The sequence below is a fragment of the Carcharodon carcharias genome, chromosome 2 (assembly GCF_017639515.1).
Source record: "Carcharodon carcharias isolate sCarCar2 chromosome 2, sCarCar2.pri, whole genome shotgun sequence".
NCBI lineage: Eukaryota > Metazoa > Chordata > Chondrichthyes > Lamniformes > Lamnidae > Carcharodon > Carcharodon carcharias.
In genome coordinates this window covers 205273735-205293165 of record NC_054468.1, presented here as the reverse complement: position 1 = coordinate 205293165, position 19431 = coordinate 205273735, and the positions used below count along the sequence as shown (strand labels likewise).

The window sequence follows — 19431 nt, the reverse complement described above, 5'->3', positions numbered from 1 at the left end:
GTGGGACATCATTGGTGCAAAATGGCGGCAATGCTTGCCCACATTAATTGAAATTGAAAGATTAACTATCAAGCATTGCTCTTTAATACACTTTTTTAGAACAAACTTAAAACTTATAAGGTAACATTTGTCTTCAAGAGACCTGTTAGAAGAATTTCTTGTGATTCAAAATGTGAACTACACAAGAGCAATCCATCAGAAAAAAAAGAAACAAATTATTAATTATAATTATATGCCATATAAAATCAATGTTCAACTTAAAGGTAACACTTTTATTTATGGCAGGCACACATTAGATATGAGTTACTCAGGGAACTGAAATGGGATTAGGACCAAAGATTGGATTTTAACTCACTGCTGCACATGATTTTAAACCATTGATGCAAAAGTGCTACTTTGCACATTAGGTCAGCCTTATTTGTTTATGATCCTGTTGAAGCTTTCTTATATGAATTAGACTACTCACTTATCCCATTCAAGAGTCACATAACAAATAATTGCTGTCTTACTGCAAATATTCAGCAAATGAAAAGGGTTAGAATATCACAAACCTTGTATGTTCTTGTCTTTCTGATGTTGGGCTAGCACAGGCCAAAAGTAATGGGGCCTAACAGGTAAACCTTTCTTCTGCATGATCGTCATGAGCGCAATTGACATTCCTAGAAATATAAAAGGAAATTACTTTATCATCACAAGTGCTAAATAGAAAGATACTAGAATAAAAGGAATGTCCTATTCCCAAGGCTTCTGACAACAAAATACAAACAATTAAGCTACAAGTGCTACCGTATGTCAATTAAGAGCAATATGTAGCTGATTTTTCTTCTTAATTCCAATTTTATTTTCAGGTCGATAAACAACACTGGTTTATACAAGATTTAATTTTGTTTGATGCACTGTCCTTCTTGTACTTTTTCTCCGCACAAAAATAAATCTTTTAAAATGGCTACTTTACTTTGAAAATGAGAGCACTGCAAACAAGTAAATATTTTCTCCCCTCCCACCAGCCCATGAATTTTGCATTATGAAAACTGAAGAGAAGGAATGACGTTAGTATAATTACCACTTATGTCGCTAGCGTTGCGCTGCGCGAATCACGCAAAGTCTGCATTTAAAATGGCTCAATTAACAACTTTGCTCAGAGGCCTGTTTTCTGGGTTATTATGCTGCAGATTTCTCAGTTCAGTTATGTCAACAGCAAAGCTGGGCTGTATGGGGTTAACGGAAATGCCATTACTCCTACACCAGGAGCTCTTGCAATTTACTAAATGATGAAGAGAAACCCTCTTTTGAAAAGGTACTTTGAAATTCTTGTCTGCTGATCTAAATCTCTCTCATGCCAAGTGTGCTTGTGTAGCTGGTCTTAGTGCTTTCTTTTGCATAAACAGAATTTAGAAATAAATTCAAATTGTAATTTTGGCTTGATTGACATAGTCCCCAACTCTATTTCCCATCTATCGGAGGTAATCGTTTCAGATCAATGAACTTTTTTCAGTTCTGCTTAGTATTTCCGATATTTTCTATTTTTATTTCCGATTTCCAGCAACCACAATAATTTGTTTTTGTGTAGAGGTAATCATTAACCCGAGACACGCAGTTTCATTCACAGCACACCTAAGAATCTAAGTTTATCACAGGAAGTGCAGGCCTATTTATAGAAACTATAATTTGCTGTAAATGCAAAGAGGTGTTGGGAACAGACTGTAGTAGCTTCCCCTTCAAACATAAAACTCATGCTCTATCATTCCCACTCTGCATATTGAATCATGAAGATTGGTTGTCAAGAATATGGTGCCTTTGACAAAGCTTTACTATCAACCTAAGTACTTGTCTGCTAGTTTCAGGAAGCAATCTAGCATTGCAAAGGAGATTTTGGGCTAGAGATAAAAAAGGAAATCAGGAAACAACTCATCCACACGCTCCTGTATAACATGTTCTAAATGTCTGTATTAAAAACTATGGAAATTCTATTCCCTTAAAGAATTTTACAATTTTTAAATTTATGTTTATCAAGTTTTAACAACAATCAATGAGTAACAGTACAAAAAAAGCTAACAGTACAGTAATAATTTGATTTACTTACACTTGGAAGAGAAAAAGAAAAGGGAAGGAAAAAGGAGGAAGAAAAAGAAAAAGGAAAGAAAAAACCCCAGAAGAACCCCTTCTCAGCCCCCAAAAAAATAAATAAGAAAATCAACAGCAATCATAGGTCAGATATAGTTTCACATGATATAATACATACAACCTAATTAGGGTCAGTTATATGAAAGTAGAGAGTTGTAGTTCAAGAAAGGGTGCCAAGCTACATAAAATCCATCAGCGGAGTCTCTTATAGTGTACTTCATTATCTCAAGTTTAAGATTCTGCATAAGATCTTGTATCCAATTAGTAAAAGAAGGCAGGGCAGACTGCTTCCAATTTAATAGCATAATACGTCTAGCCAAAAATGTTGAAAAGGTGAGTGCATTAGTCTGAATTTTTGTAAGAGGAATGCCATTTGGTTCCACTCCAAAGAGTGCTATAATAGGAGAAGGTTCAATGTTGCTACAAAAAAATATGTAAGAGCGATGTAAAAATTTCTGTCCAAAAGAAAACCAAGTTAGGACACAACCAGTACATATGAATTAGCGAGGCTGGGGCAGTATGCCATTTAACACAGGTCGGGTCAAAATTTCAATAAATCTTAGATAATTTCACTTTGGATAGGTGGATACGATGTTAAGATTTTAAATTGTAGCAACCCACGTCTTGCACACACAGAAGAGGAACGTGCACGAGAGAAAACAGACTTCCAGTTATCTTCTAATAAGTCGGAGTCAAAATCTTGCTCCTAAAGAACTTTTTAAGGTAAAAAGTGAAGGACGGTGTAGTGAAAAAATTAGAGGATACAATTTGGAAATAAAATCCCTAACAAAAGGATTTAGTTCTAATGTAATATCTATCGGTGATTTAGGGGACATTAAAAGGAAATTGGGCGATTTGTTTGCATGCAAAATCTCTGATTTTAAGTTATGTGTGCAGGCATATCATACTTCCAAGAGAGAGGGTGTCAAAAGAAGCAAAAATATTATCAATATACAAGGTAGCAAGGGTTTTGACGTCTCTCGCATGCCAAACTTGAAAAGCAGAATCTCCTAATGAAGGCAGAAACAAATGATTTGCATCAATAGGGCTGCATATAGAGAGAGATTGTAGCCCAAAGTATGTTCTGAATTGGGTCCAAATCTTAAGTGACTATCTAATGATAGGGTTTGAAGAAAAATGACTGGTTGAAAAAGGAAAGGAGGAGCACAACAGAGCAGGCAGAGATGTGCATTGATAGGAGGCTGCCTCCAATTGCATCCACGCTAAACTAGCTCAGTCCAAACAAAGCCAAAAATATTACGGATATTAGCAGACCAACAACGAAACTGAAAATTTGGCAGTGCCAAACCACCTAAATGCTTGGGTCTTTATAATAAAACTTGTCGAATTCTGGGTGTTTTCTTATTCCAAATAAAGGAAGAGATGAATTGGTCTACTTCAACAAAAAAAAACACTTGGGGATAAACAATGGAATGCACTGAAATAAGTATAGAAATTTTGGCAAAACATTCATCCTTACAGAATTTATACAACCAATGAAAGAAAAGGGTGAGCTAGACCAACGTGCTAAGTCCTGCTTTGTATGTTCCACAAAGGGTCATAGTCTCCAAGAGATCGAGGAGTTAAAATTCCTAAATATTTAAAACTGTTTACTGAAACTTTGAAAGGGAGGGAAGAAAGAAGGTAACTCTTTGCAACAGAGGTAATAGGAAAAATTCGACTCATTTGCAAATTAATTTTAAAACCTGAAATATGACCAAATCGCTTAAGATTAGAGAGAATATGTGGGAGTGGGGCCAGATCAGAGATGTAAAGAATCAGGTTATCAGCATATAGGGAGAGTTTCTGCTTGACTCCATCCCCTATAACACCCTGTATATCTCTGCAGGTCCGCAGTGAAATTGCCAGGGGCTCAACAGCAATAGTGAAAAGTAGGGGGGAAGAAGGCGACAGCCTGTCTGGTACCTCGGTAGAGGTCAAAGAGTTTAGAGCGGATATTATTTGTACGTACTGAAGCAACCGGTGAGGAATACAAGAGTTTTATCCATTTTATAAAAACGGATCCAAATCCAAATTTTTGAAGAGTGAAGAAAGGGTAGTCCCATTCCACTCTATCAAAAGACTTTTCCGCATCCATAGTTGTAAGAATCTCAGGGAGAGGATTATCTGAATGCATATAAATAACATTGGAAAGCTGCCTTAAATTAGGATTCCCTGCCCTGTATAAAACCTGTCTGGTCAGGAGAAATAATAGATGGAAGGTCAGGTTCAAGACAGTGAACTGAGGTTTTAGTTAGTGTCTTGACACCCGCATTTAAGAGGGAAATAGCCCAGTATGAACTGCCATGCAGACGATCTTTATCCCTCTTTAAAGGAATAGACAAAGATGCGGGAGTGTTTTAGAGAAAAGCATTCCAAAAACAGAGAGAATAATAATGGAGAAAGTTGTGATAAGAATTTTTAAAATAAAATTCTATTGGAAATCCATCTGGCCCTGGTGCCTTATTAGTCTGCGTGGATTTAATTGCCTTTAGTATTTCATCTTGGGAACGGGGTACTTCTAACGCATTCATAGAGTCAGGCATAAGAGATGGGATGTCAATATTATCAAAAAAATTGTGAAATAAACCAAGATCTGAAAAAGAGTCTGAGGTATAAAGAGTGGAACAAAAGTTTGAATTGATTATTGATCTCCTGATGATTAATGGCGGTTGACCCTGTTGGAGTGGTGATTTCAGTAATAAGTTGAGAGGAAGCAGACTGGCGAAGCTGGTGAGCCAGGAGTCTATGGGTTCCTTCACCATGCTCACAGAATGTACCACGTGATCTAAGTATAAGCTTTTCTGTTTATTTAGTAGAAAGATGATCAAATTCAGTCTGTAGAGCCAGACACTGTTTATATAATACTGGCGTAGGTGCAATAGCAGACTGCTGGTCCACTAAGAGAATGTGGTCAACCAATTAGGACAAATTTGAGATATTGCATTTGTTAAGTTGAGCAGTATATGAAATTATTTGTCCACATAGGTAAGCCCTCATACTCTCCCAGGCAGTAGCAAAGGAAATATCTGGAGTCGTATTAAGTTCTATAAAAGTATTGATTTGTGAGGAAATGAATTTAGTGAAATATGGGTCCATCAGAAGAAGAGAATCAAGGTGAACGAGAAACAGGGTGGTCTTGGAATTGTATTGCTAAAATTAAGGGGGCATGATCAGTGATCACAAAACCATTGTATGTGCAAAATTAAATAAATGGGAGCAGCCTCTTGTCAAGGAAAAAATAGTCAATACACATGTAGGTGTGGAGAAAAGGAGTATTGTCTTGCTGATGGGTATAGAAGACGCCATGAGTCTACCAATCCGTGTGTATCCAGAAAAGACCTGATGGCTGAGGCTGATTTTGATATTGGAACAAATTTTGTGGATCAGCGATCTAAATTTGGGTTAAGAACACAGCTAACGTTTCCTCCAAGAAGTAAGTGATGAGAGTCTAAATCAGGTATGGAAAATAAGTTTAAAATGAAATGGTGATCATCCCAGTTGGGTGCATATACATTAGCCAGGGTCAATGAACAGTTAAAAATTCTGCCTTATATGATAACATAGCAGCCATTAGGGTCAGTTACAACCTGAAAGTGAACAAATGGAATGCATTTATGGATTAGAATTGCCGCACCTCTCGCTTTACTATGAAAATTAGAATGAAACATCTGCCCAACCTAACCTTTCTGCATTCAAAAGTAGTCAGATGTACGTGAGTTTCCTGCAGGAAGGTAATATCCACTTTCAAATGAAGTAAATGAGAGAGAGCTTTATTTCTTTTAACTGGGCGATTTCGGCCTTTCACATTCCAGGTAATAAAATGGATTGGACAACCACCCTATGTGGCCTTAATATTAGGGGACATTATGATAACAAAAGAGTATCAAAGCATATGGCCCCCATAGATTAGCCATTACAAATAAAGGATGAAATATTTTTGAGCCAGAGCATATCCACCTGAAGAATGTTAAAAACTAACCAAAAGGGAAGTATATATGTATATTTGGAAAAGAAGAAGAAAAACAGAAAAAAAGAGAGAAGGGAGAAAAAATAGAAGGCATCGAAGGAGTAAAGAAAAGCTTACATCACCTCCAGAAACGAGGTGAATGCTGCCCCTCACAGCTGTTTATGTAAAACTTCCCATGATTAATGTGGTTTGGACATAAGATACAAAGAGATTGGTACAACCAACAAAACTTATCATGTGACAGAACCATCACGCATAGCTGCCTAACTCAGCATCGAGTACCATTTTGTCCTGGGTGAAGTCATGAGATAATTTAAGAGAAGGTACAATTGTGTCCTTGAAAAAGGCTGAAGCTTCTTGCAGCATGTTGAAAATCTTATTCGCTCCGTTGAGAGTTACACACAGGCGAGCAGGGTGGAGAAGCCCAAATTGAAGTTCAGTTTCACAAAGTTGGGCTTTAACAGTTTTGTATTCTCCACAATACCGGGCTAAATCCATGTTGAGATCAGGGAAGATGAATATCTTGCTTTCACCAAAGTATAGTTGACCCTTTTCTCTAGACAGGTGTATAATTTGCTCCTTCATTATATAGTGATAAAGTCTTAGTACTATTGGCCTTGGGGCCTTGCCATGCTATGGCCGACGCCAAAGGGCGATGGGCTCAATCCACTACCGGTGGTGAATCGAAACTCTCCTTGCCTAAAACCTCCAAAAGAAGTGCCTCAGTAAAAGTTGTAGGGTTTCCCTGTTCCGCACCCTCGGGCACCAAGAGAATCCATAAACTTTGTCTTCGGCTGCAATTCTCCAGGTCATCCACCTTCATCAGCAATTTTGTATTTTGGGCTTCCAGCTGGGGGTAGATCATCTCTGAAGCAACAATTCTGTCGCTCAAGTCAGTAGCTGATCATTCAACAACAACCTTTGCTTGGAGGCAACAGAGGAACGCAGTTCTGAACGGAGTCCAGCAACTTCAGTGAGAATAGTGCACTCTAAGTCAGCAAGTGTGCTGACAGAATTAAATTCAGCGTGGGAAACTGCCATGTTGTTACCAGCTGCAACATCAAACACCACAGTCGATAAAGCACCAGGCCCGGTATCATTCTGGTTACATTTGCCTCTGGGTTTAATCATTTCAAATGTATGTTGAGCGTCAAAATAAACCCCAAAACACAGTCAAAAAGCTGAACTTTTTAACCCAATATCAGTAATTTTTATAGGAATAAATTACTTAAATCGTGGTTGCTGTCTTCGGCCACATCCTTCTCCATTCCTGTCACGTGAACTCCCCCAATTTTACAATTTTAAACTTCACAAAAGTCTATGATGAATGGCTGTGTCAGAAAAGTTCAATGCTCTTCAAGCAATCAACATCTCCCAACCTTCAAATTTTACATATAATACATACCAGATTTTCTGGCATCCAGCGCACAGTGAAGAGCAAACTGGAAAGGAGTTGAATGCAAATTGGCCTCCTTTAGTTCCTCACAGAAGTGACACAATTTGTCTACTGGCTAGAATACAATGGGAAAAAGTAGAAATCAATTTTTTCCTGAAAGAAAATAAGCATTCATACCACAAATAGAGCCAGAGTTGTTACCAGGATTTCAGCACAACGTAATAATGGGTAGGTGAATATTTTCATGCTACATGTCCAGTTAATTGCGAAATACACCCAGGAGAAAAATTAACTTATACCCATCTAACAATAAACATTTCTACAGCATACCTTTAAACAAGCAAATATCCAAAGGTACTTCATACAGCAGAAATAAATATTAACAATAGAGAAAGAAAAAAATTGGTTAAAAACAAGATTTTATGAAAGCTTCTAAACTTGGTGATAAAAGTAGCACTTGAATGGATTCAGGGAGCTTATTCCAAAGGCACAGCTGAGTTACCTGAAGACCAGTAGGCTCTCTAAACTGTGTGCCAACGTGGCCGTGTGCCACGTACCTAATTATTACAGACACGCACATCCCGATGGTTAAATGAGGTTTGCTGCCACTCTAGCCCACGCGTAAAGAACTGGTAGACTGCCCCACAACAGAAAATTAATGGACAAGACCCAAACCTGACATAATTAATCGGGTGGAATTAGCAGCCAAAATTCACATGTGTCAGTTCCAGGAGCCCGAAGGTATGCCTGCACTTGTCTTTCCTGCAGCTTACCCCCCAAATCTTCCTCTCACCACTTCCCTCACCGACCCTCCCTCTTGCAGCCCCTCTCGTGACCCTTCTCCAGAGTCTTCACTCACGGCAAGAGGGAGAATCAGTGACCAGGAAATGTGGCGAGGGGGAGGGAAGCAGTGAGTCAAGGATGGAGGTGACAAGTGGCAGGGTTGGGAGGAAAGTAGTGAGGAGGGTCAGAGAGGGAAACGACGAGTCAAGGGAGGCAGCGAGCTGGAGGTGGGAAGCAGTGAGCAGGGGCTAAGTTGAAAGAGTTAAGTAATTAAGAGTTAAGTGATAGGATTTTTGGGCCAGTTAATACCACTGATCCAGTCATTCTGTTGCAACTGGGTGCGTAAAATTATTAAAGGAAGACTGATCCCAAAGACATTCGGCACATTAAAATTTAAGGGCACTTCTAGGGAGTTTGTGAATAGTTTAGCATTCCTAGCCCAGATCTCCAAATAATAAGGCAAAGATTCTTATGAGGTTATCTCATGGAACATTCTAAACCTTACATACTTCCAAATATTACGTGTCCCCAACTCCCTTTGTATGCATTGTGAGAGGCAGTTTACTTTAAAAATGGTGAACTGGTTTATTACTTCACAATTTATTGATTTTTAATCTAAAAAAACTGTAGGTGGAACAAATACCACTACCACTCCAAAAACTTCAACAGTCTCTTTCCCTCTTCGAATTCCATTCATCTTAACCACAGTGCTGTCTTCCTCAGTTCCCAGATGTACTTTCCCCCCTTCAGTATTCACTTAATTTGCAGGGACACTGAGTCTTTCTGAACTTCACTCTCCAGTTCACAAAAGTCAACCTCTCTCCAAATTCACATGCACTTTACTTCTGCCTGATTATGTTTGTTGCTGTGAAGAAATGACTAAGCTATTTACCTCAGAATTCAGAGCAGTTTTAAGCCTTTATTTTGAGCTTGTCAAATTAAAACAAAAGATCCTCGTCTTGAATCAATGCGGCCTACTCAACTTTTCCTCTGTTAAATGACCAAAATACAAGCTACAATATAAACACTAACAAATGCCTCTCTCATGTATGGTAGTGTAGTCGTTACGGTATTGAACTTATTACCTTGAGGCCAGAGTGCAAACGCCACCATGATAAATTTAAAATTGAATTCAGTAAACCTTGTAATTTGTGCACTAGCATGTTACCGTGTCAAAGGTTGGGGGTGGTATTCTGCCTTCTCCTTCCATTCCTATGGTGACTTGTTGAAAATTTATGCTATAAATAGGCTTTTTCATATTACCTTGATATTGGTGCATGTAAAATTCATTCTGTATATGGGTGAAAAAAATTAGGGGGACATTGCTGAAGACTGAAATTTTGTACTGTCTGATTCAACTAGTGTAGGCAGTTAACCAGAGAATTCAGGGGCAAGAGCTCAGTGCACAAGGCAGGAGCTGACAATGTTGACTTAAAGGCTAGATTCTCTGGAGGCTTTTTAAGTTGGTGATAGAAGTAGCAAATGAATGAGTTCACAGAAGACTGAGATTTTGTACTGTCTAGTTCAGTAAGAGGAGGCAGCTAGATCATCCAAGTCTTGATATTGATCATACAATCCAACAACAGAGACGGCCGTGAAGTCAAGGGGATGTTAAGAGAAATGGAGCTGGATGTCATCAACATGCATATGGAAACAGACAAAATGCCAATTAACACGATAGAGGAGTAACAGGTAAACAAGGCAAAGGAATGAAAGAAGAATGGAACTTTAGGGTACTCTGGAGACAAAGTTACAGAAGAAAAATAACATTGCTGGTGTTGTGCTGTGCAATGGGAGAAGCACAAAAAATTTTCTTTCAGCAGTCCCAGAGCAAAATGCAGTGTTTGATGCAAAGAGTAGTTTGGGTACTGTACGACTTGAGTGAATACTGATAGTATTCATTACAAAGGGAGCATTATGGAGGTGGTGAACTAAGAGTATGACCTAAGCATAAATTAATGAATATTAACTTGAGAATAATTTACAGTTACAAGCATTTGCTCAATAAACTTAGTGACAGCAATAAGAATGCTGATTTGGCAACATTAAAATTATGGGATTATCACCAAATTTCTCGGCCTTACCTTATCTAGGTTAATACAGTGCCGGATGAAGAAGTTACCAAGGTCTAATGAATTGCCATTTTGGTTCTCAGACTGCAATGTGGGAAAGGTTTTCAGCACCTGGAAAGCAACTTCTTCCAAACCTTGTGTAATCAGGCTCAAACATAGATTCATTGCATCTGTAACAATGAACAAATTAGCAACATAAACTATGCTGTGACAACTGTTCAACTACAACCACCAAATTATAATTATGAAGCACACATCTGCTTCGTAAAACATACTATCCTTATTGAACAATTAAACATAATCAACTTACAGGGAAAAGTGTGCTCAGCTATTCATGTTTGGTTTTATTGTGCACGATCTCATATAAGCAGTGCAGAAAGTATTGCAATCCAACAACCTGCTCTACAATGGAATCAGTAAGGTGGGTTACACTTCCCATCTCACAGGAAGCCTTTGTTCAGAAACTAGCCCTGGGGAGGAGTTGTGAATGTCTCCAATGTTGGGACTCCCCCCTCCCAAGGGCCCTCTTTATTAACAGGATTTCTAGAGCTATTTTTAAAATAGCCCAAGAATCACTGCAAAAAAATGTAAATTTCACAATTTATTTTCAGAATACTGCAAATGAAATGCACTCTAGCATCAGCTGTTGTAAATTGCAAGAAGACAACCACAAAAGGAAAAATTTGCTGAATTATCCCATATTCTTAAATATTATGATTTGAAAAATTCACTTGCATCATTCTGTGTTGTCCCGTTTTATCCTTCAAAACTGAATCTGAAAACAGACATTTTGTGTAATTTCCCCTCATGTGATACAAAATTAATGGAGGCGCTAAGATCCATAGTTCAATTCATTATGTTAGTAAAGCAGAACTTAATATCACATAGTTTGATAGCTTACAATTTTGTACTTCATTCTGTTTCCAATCCACAGATCAAAGCCATGAAACAGAGCCACCAAAGAATATCAGGATGCCAAAAAGAATAGTTACTACCCTTTTACAATATAAATAATGCAATCAGATAACTTCTCTTTCATATTCTAACCAGCTTTTGTATCTTTTCATCATGTGCAGTTCTTCTTTGCATCTCGCTCTATCAATGTTTAGAACACTAATTTGCAAGGACACATCGCCTACGAGTACTTAAATAAAAAAAAGCTGGTGAGTTAGTAATGAAGTCTTAAGCGCAGGACATGGGTTTTTTTGTCCAATATTTACATTTTGACTTCCCCAAGAGGATACATTTAGTAGATTCTGCAGGATTGTCATGGGAAATGTGGCAAGGGAAATACAATGGCCAGGATCGGTTGGCACTTTTCATCCATGCAAATAGAAAGAAAATTTGTTTTGACTTTCAATTCTTTGAAAAAATTGAAAATGTTTAATGCACTCTAAGCAAAATTCCAAGTATTTTAAGGTAAATAAGGTTTGAGGAATCACAACTGAACATCATATATATGCACTACTAGTATGGAACTTGCCTGGTACATATCCCCTGTCAAGTCTCATCCGCTCCACAATATCCTGAACATATTGTGGATAGCCAGACTTGGCCAGGCTGAAGATAATTTGCATCAAGTCCCTGTCCATCAGGCTAGCATCTGTCTTTTCAACTTTCTCCAGTGTCTATCAACAAGGGAAAGATTAAGCACACAAAAATAGGTTTTAGATTCAAATCACACAAATATCTTAGGGCAGTGCTAAAAGAGATTTTTTTTTCCTTCAACACCTTTTAATCTCTTCCCTATTCCCTAACTTGTCACAATCAGTTCTTTTAAGCTGTTACCCTACCAGTTACTAATCAGGTACCTACAAAATATAGTATTTATGGAACCTAAATTGGAAAATAAAATAATTTTGGAGAAAGATCACTAACTTATCTTCTGTGACTTAAATTCAGGTTACAAAATATATATAAGGGAATTTTTAAAAAACAAAAGTTACACTTAAAAAGAAAAATCAGAAGCATTAAGTTTGAAAATCTGAACCCTTTTACTTCCTCCCACCTTTGTGCTAGATAACTTTTTTTTTTACACACAGGATGACACACACTGAGTAAGGAGAGGACAACCGTTTATTAACACGTGTATCATGCAGTAAGTATACAAAAAGTTCTGCACCAAATTCACAAACTAAATGGCAATTTTAATCAAAGTGCGTACAAATATTTTATCACATAAAAGTATTAATTTAGTTGATGGAGGTAACAGGAAATTTCATTGAGGGGAGCATGTCACTCAATGATGTTATAAACACTTATTTTTACATTTTAAAAACAAAACAGAATGCCTGCACAGAAATAATATTTTCTATTGTTGAATTTTTTTTATTATTCGTTCATGGGATGTGGGTGTTGCTGGCTGGGCCAGCATTTATTGCCCTTGCTCAGAAGACATTTAAGAGTCAACCACGTTATCTGGGTCTGGAGTCGCATGTAGGCCAGACCAGGTAAGTAAGGACAACAGATTTTCTTCCCTAAAGGACATAAGTGAACCAGATAGATTTTTTACAACCATTGGCAATTTTAACCTTTAATTTTAGGATTTTTACTGAATTCAAATTTCACCATCTGCTGAGGTAGGATTCGAACCCAGGTCCCCAGAGCATTTCCTTGAATCTCTAGAACACTGGTTCAGTGACAATACCATTATGCTACCACTTCCCCTGTTTTAATGTTTTACTAACTAGGGAATGAAAGCCTCACATAGGGAGAGCATCAGTTGGCCTTCAGGTTTCTCATCTATCTCTTCCCTCTCTTCAGCTACCACTAGTGTCCTCCTCCCATGCCTGCACCACACCCGCTTTCACCAGCAACCAGTGTCTAGAACTCTGCTAATGGTGCACTGTGCAATTAGGTGTCAGATGTGTACTGCAAGTCAGAGTTAATTTGTCTTCCAATTCCTTCCCTTCCTCCTGATGGGGGATGGATACAGACTTCACTCATAACAAAGATAATAAATATGCACCAGTGAGAATTGCAGCATTGAACTAGGTCTCATTCTGCATTAACGCATCAATTTAAAGAGTTGCACAAAGTGGAGACTGAGGTAGCGCAGCATGAACCCTACCTGAAATGACTGAATGAAAACCCTCTCTGTGATGGCTGAAAAGATACTATGTGAAATGAGTTTCATCACTGTCAATCCAATTGCTAATGGGCATGGATCAATTGGATGAATCAGCCCATAATTCTGTACTCACTGGCAATCAACTGATGTCAGACAGAAAATTTCTAGTGCAGGAGGACTTTTTCTTCTGACATGGAGGCCAAAGTAAATAGAGGATTATGCTGCATCTTATCAATACTACACACCTCAGGCCGCTATTGCAATTGGAAAATGTTTCTTCCTCAGCACCATCACTCTTTAACTACTTAAACTCGTGCCTATAGAAGTTACAGATTTTTGCACCAATGAAACCAAATTCTAGGCATGCTTTCACTGAAAGACCTCTAAAGCAGCAAAAGTCTATACTCTTGGGTTTTGAAATAGAGACAAATTCAAAATTATATCATTTTGACAAATGATTAAACATTAAAAGTAAAAAATAAACCAATGCTCGAGATCATAAACATTACCATAATCACACAAGTTCCTGAATGTTTAGGATTTTGATGCAAAACTCTACATTCTGGAGGATACATGTAATGTTGCAACATTACATAAATGTTTCCATATACAACAGTATTCGGATCAATATATTGTAATTAAGCTGGACTCAAATAAGAGCAACAAATGCTGCCCAGTTTTGTACCTGTTTCATGTTCTCAATATCTCCCTTTTCAGCGTATGCATTCAGCAGTGCAATGTAGGTATCTGGTCCGGGTTCAATTCCTGCACCACTCATCACTGTTAGAATACCCTCTGCACTTTCCATGTCACTGAAATAGAAATTTACAAATTAAAATACCAGACAGAAAACAGAATGTACAGAAAATAGAGATTTCAACCAATTGCATTAATCCATTCATACAGAAGCTGTCCTATTCAGTTTAAATTGAACAATGGCGATATCAAATACTCAATTGTATATTTGTTCAGAAAACACAAAGCATTTGATTGTTTTGCTTGTGCCCAACGCACCAAAGGAAAATAATAATTTATATTTACATAGCATTTTATCATATCTCCCAGTAACATCTCAAAGCACTTAAAACACCAAAAATCACTTTGATGGGCAGATACTGTTGTTATGGAGCTAAATGTTTTAGTCATATTGCACACAAGATCCAAATAATTGCAGAGATTAATTAACCTTATTAACTATCATGTATTGGAGAAGGGAAGAATGTGAACCAAGAGAATAAATGGCCAGGACACCAGGAGAACTCCATAGTCTTTGAATGGCATCTTCAACACCCACTTGAATCATTGCAACGTGCATAGATTGAATGCCTCATACAGCATTCGTTCAGCACTGCACTAGAGAATCAACCTAAATTTAGAGGCTAAGTTATGAAATGGGGTTTGAACCTTGACTATTCTGATTCAAAAGAGTCCTACTAACTGAATGAAAACACATGCTGAGGACCTTTATTGTGGGCAGGAAGAGGGGCATGGAAACAGTGCTAGACATGACCATATGCCCAATAAATCACTTAAATACAGCGTGCAAAATGATTATGCTGAAGTTATTTGACGAGGTACAAAAGGACCCAGTAAGAGAACCAGGCTAAATGCTTCTTGGTTCTCTTCCCCCAGACAACGTGGGGACAGAAATGAAACCATATAGAGAATTTAGGAAGCAGTTTACACCATCCACCATGCTAGCTGCAGACATAATTTAAGAGAGGGTCAGATCTGAGACTAGCACTTGCTGAAAGACATATGCGAAGTAGTGCCAAATGACACAAATAGAAAAATAAAAAGTAGCATGATACAAATTGTCACCAAGGTTGTGAGCAAATTACTGTGGAAAAAGAGAGGTGAAGTAGATCAACCCTCATCAGTCTTGTGAAAATACATGTGGGCATTAACAGGCAGCAGAGTCCTGAGTTTAGTGACATCACCTACTGTTATGAGCAAGAAATGATGCATGGGGAAGAGTGTTCAACTGTCCTGCACAGGGACTATATTCTCCTCTATCATAGTTAAATAAATCCCAACATCACTGCCTTTAATTCACAATTTCCTTATGAAAGTCTGCAATCTGTTACAGAGCATCATAAACAGTAAGAAATCTTTAACTCTGTATATAAAAAATTACTTAGGACAGAACTTGAGTATTACTGAAGAAGAGACATGTCAAAACTTTTGCACGCATTGGGGGTCGGTTAGCTCGGTTGGCTGGATGGCTTTGTGATGCAAAGTGACATCAACAGCATGGATTCAAGTCCCGTACCGTCCGAGGTCATCCACGAAGGTCCTATCTTCTCAACCTCGCCCAAGGTGTGACGACCCTCAGGTTAAACTCACCACCAGTTGTCTCTCTTTAATAAGAGAGCAGCCTATGGTCATCTGGGACTATGGCAACTTTTACTTTCACACTTTACTAGAATACCAATATAAGGGGAAGAGTCCTGATGAGCGCAAGCTTCAGCATGGCTCTTTTCAGCAAAACTTGAATATTGCTGAAAAGCAAGAATGTCACAACATTTATCTATGACGAACTTCATTTTGCCAATTATTTGCCCATTCTGCAAGTCCTCAGCAATTTGTTGCAGTCCTCCTTCTTATTGATCATCACCCCTCTCCACCAATTTGGTGTCATCCGCGAATGTAGAAATTGGGTTTTTGATTCCAAAGTCCAAATCGTTAATATAAATAGTGAACTGCTGTGGTTCCTGCACCTCTCACCTTCTGTCACTCTGAATAATTGCTCTTTATTCCCAATCTTTGCTTTCTAGCTTGAAGCAAGCTAGTAATCCATTCCACTGTTTCTGCCCTGACTCCACATTCTCCGACCTTATTCATTAGCTTATTATGGGGCACCATATCAAAGACCTATTGAGAGTGCAGATAAATTACATCTACCACATTACCATTGTCTATTCTCTCTGTTACCTCTTTGAAAAATAAAGTTGACCAAGCAAGATTTTCCCTTTTGAAATCCATACTATTATAATTCTCATTTCCAGATGTCCTTCTATTCTCTCCTTTACTAAGGATTCCATTATTTTCTTTACCACTGATGTTAAGCTATATTTCTCCCCAAAAACATGTTTTAAAAGAGATGACTAGGCAGACAAGGTAAGAAAAACTGTTGCTGTAGATATTTTTGATGCATCTGGAAAGCTTGAAGTGGAACTACACAAAGACAATCTAATGGAGCAGCACAACAGGAGAGGTGCTAGAAGAGAATAGCATTGTCAAATGCTATTAAAAAAACGTTGAAGCACACAAGGAGGGATGACACACCGTGCTCACCGCCACAGAAAATGTCATTTTGTCTTTTGTTAGGGTGTATGCAGTCATTCAACAAAGGCGGAAGCCAGACCAGAGGAATTAAAATAGGAAGCTTTCGGAAAAAATAGACATCAAGGTCAAAGACAACATGTTTGATGACTAAAAATAGAGTTAGCAATGGGGAAGCAATTGGAGAGGGGAGGAAACGTTGAAGGCAGTTGGATGTATTGCCCATATCTTCAGAGCTTTCAATGAAGGTGCAAGTGAAGAATGACAAGTTAACTGAGGCAGTTTCCATTAAAAATTAGGATTTTTCTTTAATTCCTTCATTTTTGTAATGTGGGCAATGCTGGCAAGGACAATAATTCTTGCCCATCACTAGATCCCAAGTGATGATAACTGTGGATCTTCTTGAACAGCTGTAGCCCAACAGAATGGCTTGCAAGGGCAGTTAAGAATCAAACTCATGGACGTTGAACTGGGGACACAAAGGCCAGACCAGGTAAGGGTGTACCCATGTTTGTCATGCAAATCGCTAACAGAAAGTGCACACAGTTCTGAATTTAATACATTAAAAATATAGATAAGATGTTTTTAAGCAATATATCTTCCAAGTCTTAACTGCAGTGCTTTACCTACCCAGCCCGCGCATGTCCTGTCACCAGTGAATTGAACACCACTTCTGTAATTGGTAGATCCTTACTCTTCATGAAGCCTAGGATCTTACTAAAAGACAATAAATGTTAACAGTGCTTAGCTCTATACGCATTAACATAAAATCAATTAAAACAACCCATAGGTCAAACAGATTTAATGTCTTTTTATTTGTACTTAAATATCTCCTTTGACCAACAGACATGTTATAACTATTCCAATAAATATATTTTTTAATATAATTCTATTATATCTATTAATACACTTTCCAAATATGAATATTATAATAAAAACATGCTCGCAGATGCATGTAATTGTCTTTGAAATAACACTGCTCAAATCAATGCTTTAGAATGCTTAGAAGTGCATCTTTGCATTTAAAATCGGCATATCTGAATTGTTACCTCTTCTCCCTTCAAATCACTACCACATACCTATTTTTTAACTGCAGCTGTGGGCTCGGCAAGCCATCGATGTCTCCAACAATGACACACTACAAAAACAACACTACAATCGCTGTTCTGTGATTTTTTTTTAAAGTGTTCGCCTGGACAATAACCAGTATGTCAAAACAAAAACAGAATTACCTGGAAAAACTCAGCAGGTCTGCCAGCATCGGCGGAGAAGAAAAGAGTTGACGTTTCGAGTTTTGAAATGTCAACTCTTTTCTTCTCCGCCGATGCTGCCAGACCTTTTGAGTTTTTCCAGGTAATTCTGTTTTTGTTTTGGATTTCCAGCATCCGCATTTTTTTTTTGTTTTTAACCAGTATGTCAAGTTGCACAAGCCTAATTTTCTTTTTCTCCTGCTTCTTGCAACTTGCACCCAAAAATACCATGTCACAGTTTCACATAGGGCTTAATGCAGCAATTCATCCAAAGATCAATAAATTTCCAAGGGATTTGTGGGATTTGCAAACAAAACCACCTAGATGGAAATTAAACGTGGAACCATTTAAGATTACAATTAACATTAAGGCACTCCCAGGACTGCAAAGAGGACAACGTATAGTCAGTTTTCAAAAATCTAAGTCTAGTTTGAACCAGTGAAAGCAAGTGATTAAACTGAGGCCCTGTCTGCTCATTCATGTAGATGCTAAAGATCTTCCAGGACTGTCCAAAGCACAGCTGGAGAATTCTCCCCATTGCCTCAAAGGATATTTATCTCTCAATCAACACCATCAAACACATTAACTGGCTATTAGCCTCAAATGCTGCTTCTGGGGCCCTGTGTAAATCAGCTGTCACCTTTGTTACAAAATTATGCCCACACTTCAAAGCAATATACTGACTTTGAAGTACTTTGGCACATCCTGACGGCCTGAAAGGTATTATATAAATGCATATCCTTCCCCCCACTTTAAAAATGTTCACAAAAGCAATTGTGCAGGTTTAAGTATTGATTTGAATACCATTGCAAAGACAATTACATTTTTATTTTTCTATTATTTATCTATTCTTACATGACAGAAGAAATATGCTACCCAAAAATTTCATTTCCAAAATACAAGTATTTCAGTCACTTCAGGGGCAAAACAGCACAAAAACCTAATATCTATTGATGAAGGAAGAAGGGTGTTAAAGGTTTGCTTAGCATTTGCAATAATTTGAGCTGCGTTCTGGATGGCATTCATATCCCACTTCAGTAAAATGAAACAGTGTTAATTTGTGCGCTTAAAACCCAGGGCACAAAGAAAACACAATCAAAAACATTACTGGTAATGGTAAACAGGAAGAATATTGCTTTGAATCCACAACCAAATGGAATAAACACCAATTAAAATATCTGAACTAGTTACCTGTTGACACACACTGCAGGCATCCTCAAAGCACCGTGAAAACCATTCATGCTCACTGATCTGAATTTCAAACTTCAGTTTATTATGCAAACAAGGCCAAACATTTCTTGGCATTCCCCAGGCACCCTAATTACCGTGCATTAAGAATCATTTTTAAAACAATACCTTGCACCCTCAATATCTCCTTCATTACAATATGCTGTTATCAGTCTCTGGAAAGTAACCTGCGTATTGAGGGGAAAAAGAAACATACTCAAGTATTTGCTTCATGTATTTATAAAAAACATGTA

At 37.9% G+C, this 19431-nt stretch overlaps 1 protein-coding gene across 1 annotated transcript in view; it reads right to left on the bottom strand.

Moving 5' to 3' along the window:
* lrpprc (leucine-rich pentatricopeptide repeat containing) overlaps positions 1–19431 on the bottom strand; it is a 151636-nt gene that overhangs the window by 108318 nt on the left and 23887 nt on the right. The window contains exons 5-11 of the mRNA XM_041181742.1: positions 19307–19365; positions 17331–17417; positions 14101–14227; positions 11829–11973; positions 10358–10515; positions 7500–7605; positions 552–659 (exon numbers count right to left, since the gene is read on the bottom strand). Coding sequence (XP_041037676.1) covers positions 552–659; positions 7500–7605; positions 10358–10515; positions 11829–11973; positions 14101–14227; positions 17331–17417; positions 19307–19365 — 790 coding nt within the window. The remainder of the gene's footprint in view (positions 1–551; positions 660–7499; positions 7606–10357; positions 10516–11828; positions 11974–14100; positions 14228–17330; positions 17418–19306; positions 19366–19431) is intronic.